General features: G+C 39.9%; 1 protein-coding gene across 1 annotated transcript in view; it reads left to right on the top strand.

Annotated features, from left to right (window-relative positions):
• The window catches only part of LRRC2 (leucine rich repeat containing 2), an 81,113-nt gene that overhangs the window by 8,016 nt on the left and 67,097 nt on the right, over positions 1–6,000 (top strand). Inside the window, exon 2 of the mRNA XM_026866324.1 lies at positions 4,560–4,705. Coding sequence (XP_026722125.1) covers positions 4,581–4,705 — 125 coding nt within the window. The 5' untranslated portion in view covers positions 4,560–4,580. The remainder of the gene's footprint in view (positions 1–4,559; positions 4,706–6,000) is intronic.

The raw sequence follows: 6,000 nt of genomic DNA, 5'->3' as shown, positions 1-6,000 counted from the left end.
CTTCAGATGTGTGGGGTCAAGGTGGGAAATGTCAGGGAAAATGAGAAGTTGTTACCAGGTGTTTGTTGCTGCTACAGTGTTGTGGATTTTTAAATGCTAATGTAAATGGGAAAAATAGCTGAAACACTGAGTACTTGTCCAAAGTGTAGGAGTCACCCCATATATAGTTCCTCTAAGTAGATTTACACCTGTGACAAATCCAAACTTTATAATTTAGGAAAGCTTTCAAGACTCACTCCATGATTCAGTTGTAATAAACCCTTGCTATTACATCTCAAGGACATATGATGGTATGAGAATAGTTTTCAATAAAATAATGGTTGGAGAGGTTGGTCATTTATCTTTGTTGTCTGTCAACGTTTAGAGTGGAATTTAGAAAGAATTATAGAACTTCAGTTTCTGAAGGCCACTTGCAGCTAATCTAGCTCACATAGGAAATCTAACCTGCTAAATCTTTTGTGAACAAAGACTTTAATTTGAAGTCAAATATTGTCATTATTGTTGCTGTTGTTGCTGCTCTAAGTATTTATGTGCTAACACTGACATGTTACTTTCTGTAGGCTTCTGTCAGAGCTACTGACCAGCTCTCTTCCTCTCAACAGTAGTTAACTGAGCATTGTTTCAAGGATAAGTGATGAATGGTATAATAAATGTGGTATCTAATGAAACCTCAAGCAAAGTTTAAATAATTGATTTTCCTTTTCACTGCTTTTATCTTGGTAGGAGCAATTATTTTTAAAAGGCTTCGAACTTCTGTTTTATAAGACTTGTTTGCAGTGGTTCAGCAAACCATTTTATAAAGAAGTAAGCATGGCAGAAGTCCTCTGTAGAAGATTTAGCCACATTTCATGAAAACTAGTGTACTGTGATGATTATACCCTCACCAGTGACTCCAAGCAAGAGAATACACTTTTTACTTTTACTATCAAAATTTGTATCTGTACTTACATGAGTGATTAGTAGGTGATTTGTTTCCTTTGTTGGTACTAAACCATTGCTACAGTTTAGTAAGAAACATCATGTTGCCAGTCACACTGTGTTTCACAAGATGTAAATCCCAGGTCTTCAGAGATACTACGGCATGTTTTTTTCCTTGTATAAAGAGAAGAGAGTGTTCATATTAGGACAAGTTCAAGCATCATCTCCACTAAAGAGAATAGGAACTTTGTCACAGTACTTCAGTAAGGGCAAGTTTCCTGCAAGAAGTTTCTGTGGTTTTAACTGAATATAGAAAAGTTGGTGAGTTAGGATCCAGTTCAGCAGTTCTTAGCTACACAGGACCTTATACATTGACACCAAGCCTTTTATTGTTGGAAGGTAATTCTACACACACTAATAAATGGGGACCTGTTGTGGTTTGAACTCAGAGGGCAACTGAGCACCATGCAGGTGCTCACTTCCCCTTCTGTGGTGAGAGGGAGAAAATAAAAGGCTTGGTGATTTGAGCTCAGAAGTCAGCTACCCTACAGTTGCTCACTCCCTTGTTCCCCCTTCAGTGGTGGAAAGGAGAAGGTAAAGCGAAAGGCTCAGGACTTGAGACAAGTACAGAGGGACATGATGCATCCATTACTGACAGAGGCAAAAGACAGACTCGTTAGGGGAATTAAAAAAGGACATAAATTTAATACAGACACTAACAACAAGACTTAACAGGCAGAACGGGAGAGTGAGAAGCATTACCACATCTTGAAAACACCTTCCCTCATCCCTTCCTTCTTCCTGGGCTCATCTTTGCTCACAATATCTCTACCTTCTCCCCTCCAGTGGCACAAGGAAGGGAATGGGGGTGTGGTCAGTCCCACCGCTTCTTCCACCTCAGGGTGAGGGGGAACTTCTGTCATTCCTTCCCCATTCCAGCACAGTCTCCCTCTCACATGAGACAGTCCTTCACAAGCCAGCTCTGATATAAGTCACTCCCATGGGCGGGTGTCCCAATCCGATGTCAGGGAGGGTTCTTAAACGATCCCAAGAGTGAGATTAAGACACAAATGAGGTCAGATGCCATACAACCTTGTGAACTTTATTGTACACACAACTAGTAATAGCGCTAGGACAGAGAGAAAAAGAAAGAAAAAAATCAGATTCCCTAAGCAAGAAAACGGTAGAGATGCAATGTTTTGCTGATTAGGGATACCAATCAAACTCGGACACCAGAGTGAAAAGAGCAGGCGTATTTTACTCAAAATAACTAAATAATGTAACAGAATAATACAGAAAACATGCAGTAAGACAGAATAGTGCACTTAAACAAATAGGAAAACACAGTGTAATGAATCAAATCATTACTACCTGAGAGAGAGAGTAGTGATGAAGAAAGATCCCTCACCCCTTGTACACGTTCCCATCACCCAGACCCGCAGTGGCTGGGCAGCCCCGGTTACAGCGAGGGTTTGCAGAGCCTGTCCTAGCAAGGGGGAAATCCTACGGGGTGCATCCACCCATAGGTGAAGCTTCCAAAGTTGCTGTGAGTGGGTCCAGCCTTATATACTTAAAAATCATCAGGCCAGAATAGCTGGCACCTTTGTTTTGAGCAGAACATCTGGTTTCAATCTCACATTAGATTCCCCCAGAGCCTGGCCGGGGCTCAAGGGAGTAGCTAAGGGAGTTTCCCTCCTTATCTAATTTATTTACGTTCTTTTTAAAACACGGCCATATGTCTGTCCCAAGGCTCAACAGCTGGCTTCATGGCTTTGTTAACTTTTACCCCTACACAGAGAAGAAGAGAGATACATACAGGATAGACATGTTTTCATTACATCCATCACCAGTAATGAGTATATGATATCTAAGCTAGATCTTTCATTAATGAGCATACATATTTAATTAGTGACTACATACTAAGTTAGCAGTTTCGGCTTGGGGCCTGTTGCTCAGGCTTCAACTTCCACCTTTTACAGCAGAAGAGGTGGTTTGTTATAACTTAGTATAATACCTGTTAGCACAATGGTTTCAGTTATAAAATATATAGGATTTATCTATAGGTCAACTCTGGCTTGGGCTCATTGTCCAAGCCTTAGCACTTCATGCAGCAAGATTGTTTACCACCACCATGAATCCAGTGGTATACTGTTGGTTCGGTCTTGGTACAGGTGATGGTGCTCCAAGCTCCAAGAGTGATGACAAGAGTGTGAGAGAGAGACAGTCCAAGAGAGGAGTATGCAGTCCTTTTATTGTCCCAGCCCCCACAATTTTCTCTGAAAGTCCACCCATTTCCATGGGGCTCATTGTAATATGTGCCACCTCAAGGTCCTCCATGTGTGCATGCCCAGGCATTCACAGTGGTCGTGCCAGCCTGCACGTCTTCCTCACCCTGGTTCAACTTTGGGCAGATGTCGTGATTTTGTTAGGGACAGTTCCTCTTCTCCAGAGTGTACTGCTCCATGTCGACAAGACGTTGAGGCCAGGAAGTGGTGGTGGTGCAACAGCAATAATTGAGACATACAGTCCAACACAGTCCCTTACAGCGTGTGGGTCACCCTTGCCTGTTGCAGTCCCCCCTGCACTGAACTACAACAGCAGGTTACTTTTTCCCACAGGGTCCTGGCCTTCTTAGGATGCAGCCACCTGTTCTGGCATGGGGCACTCCAGACTGCAAATTGGAATCTGCTCCACTGTAGACCCCCATGGGTGGCAGGGGTGTGGCCCTGCCTTCTCACTGTGGCATACAGGGGAGTCTCTTCTCCAGTGCAGCTTCCCCCCTTCTGCTCCTTCATTCCACTGATCTTGGTGTTCGCACAGATGTTCTCCTTACAACCCCTGCCACTCCTCCCAGGTTCCCCTTCTTAGATATGTTATTGCAGAGGCGCAGCCACCATCGCTAATTGACCTGGCCTTGGTGCAAAGGCAGGTTGAAATTGGAGCTGGGGGATCTTCAAGATACTTCTCACAAGGGGCCACCACCGTAGCTCCCTCCCCTGCTACCAAAACCCCCTGCCACTGACTCAACCCAGGACAGGACCATGTGTTCACAAACCTGCAGCTTATCTCTGCCATAGCTAAACTTTCATTGTATGTTACAGGACTGGTCTTTCAATCCCATTCAAAGATAAGCACCTACTTATGAAAACTCTGGAAATTCTCGGATTTCACTGGAAAAGGATAGCTTGGGTGCATAAGGATCAATATATGGGAACCCAAGATGAAATGCTTTTGCATATTTTACAATGAATAAATTCTTTTTGTGTTCTCATTTTAACATTAGTTACATAAATTATTAAAAATACAAAAGTCTTTGAAGATATTTTCATCAGTGTCACTTAATCAAATTAGTATTTCTATGCAACTGAGTTTTTATCTTGGAAAGGGAAAAGTGCAAAGAATAAAAAAAAATTGATATCTATTGCCATGGGTTTTTTGTAGAAGTCAATTGTATGCTACACTGATTACTGCCAACACAAAACCCTAGACAAAGTAGGTAAGATGGAAAGCATACTATGTTAATATTTCTTATGATTTCAGCTTTTTTTTTTTTTTTCCCAGATAAAGAAACATGATGGTTTAGTTGCTTATTTTTCCCATTATTTCTTTCCTGAAGTGTTCATGATTGCTTCTTCTTGCAGGAGAAGATTAATGTTGACAGTATGGGGCATCAGGTGATAATATTTGACTTTTCTCTCATAAGAGGACTGTGGGAAACTCGTGTTAAGAAGAACAAAGAACGTCAGAGGAAAGAGAAAGAACGATTAGAAAAAAGCTCATTGGAGAAGTAAGCCAACTATTCTGATGTTCATTTTAGCTGAATCCATTATTGTTATCCACTAACATTGCCATATACTAAACATTATCAGATGATTTTTTTTTTTTTTTTTTTTTTTTTTTTTTTTTTGGGGGGGGGGATTGATTTCAATGATTTCTTGCCTCCTTTCCTAGGATGATTGTAAGAGAAATACACCACAAATACATGCTTGTATTTCATTAGTCCCCACTCTTTCTTATGTAGCTTGTGATTTACTAGTTGTGTATTTTATTGTCTACTGGTATAGATTTGATTTGAAGAGAAAAATTTTGTGCCTTTCTATTTCTTATATACTATATAAAGTATGGCTTTTTATTATGGAATTCATGAAAACTCCTAAAATTCAGTACTAAGAAATGCTTTTAAGTCTTTTTGTTGACCTGACAGGAGAAAGAAAAGGAATTAAATAAGTGGACACACAATTGTTTCTGAATGAAAGAGAGATGATAGAATAAAAGTATTATTAGAGGATTTTTTTCTTGTTCAGATATTTAAGAGAGCCTTGATTATAATGTTTATACCCATTAATGATGTTATAGATTTTAATATATTTATTATTTCTTTAAACAATATTTTTGTTTTTTTATATTCATTTCCATTAGAAACAGTGAAATATTATACTGTGCTGGCAATGTTGGAAACATATGACATCATTTTTCCCCTCTGAGAAGAGAACAAAGCAATAAAAATCACTTTCTACTTTAAAAATAAAATGTACAAGGTTAAACAGTGCCTTTGTTTAAGAGCATCGTTGCACTGAACCTTATGTGGTGTTCTGGCTGTCTCAGGAGACTCCCACTCATACACTCTCACTGCTAGTGCAGCTATGCTGACAACAGAGCAGCTGGACTAAGAGGAGACCAGGATAATAATACAAAGTCTGATTGCCCTTTCTGCAAGACCTTTCTCCTCGAAACATCTGTAGTTACAGTCTTGGTTCTCCCACCTATACCCAAAGCTGCATTAAAAAACATAATCTTAACAAAAAAAGAGAAAAATAAGCTCATCCTTCAGAATAAATTCTGTAGAAATTATAAGCTTTCTTCTTGGTATGGGCTGAGGGTTAGGAAAAGTTTGCTGTTGAGTGTTACCCTTATGGTTGAAAAAAGAAGTGAAACGGTTTGAATGAAACTCAGATGCTACATTAAGAAGTGGCTTTGTGCAATTCTAATGCAGATAAAGCAGAGACTTTATTTTACTGCTATGTCAGCTAGTGGCTCTTGGGGTGCCACTGCATCTCTCTTCATAAAAATAATATTATAACT

Source organism: Athene cunicularia (genome assembly GCF_003259725.1).
Source record: "Athene cunicularia isolate RWA chromosome Z unlocalized genomic scaffold, athCun1 chrZ_part2, whole genome shotgun sequence".
In the NCBI taxonomy this organism is placed as follows: domain Eukaryota; kingdom Metazoa; phylum Chordata; class Aves; order Strigiformes; family Strigidae; genus Athene; species Athene cunicularia.
The sequence above is the reverse complement of the archived record's forward strand: the minus strand, read 5'-3'. Positions and strand labels throughout refer to the sequence as shown.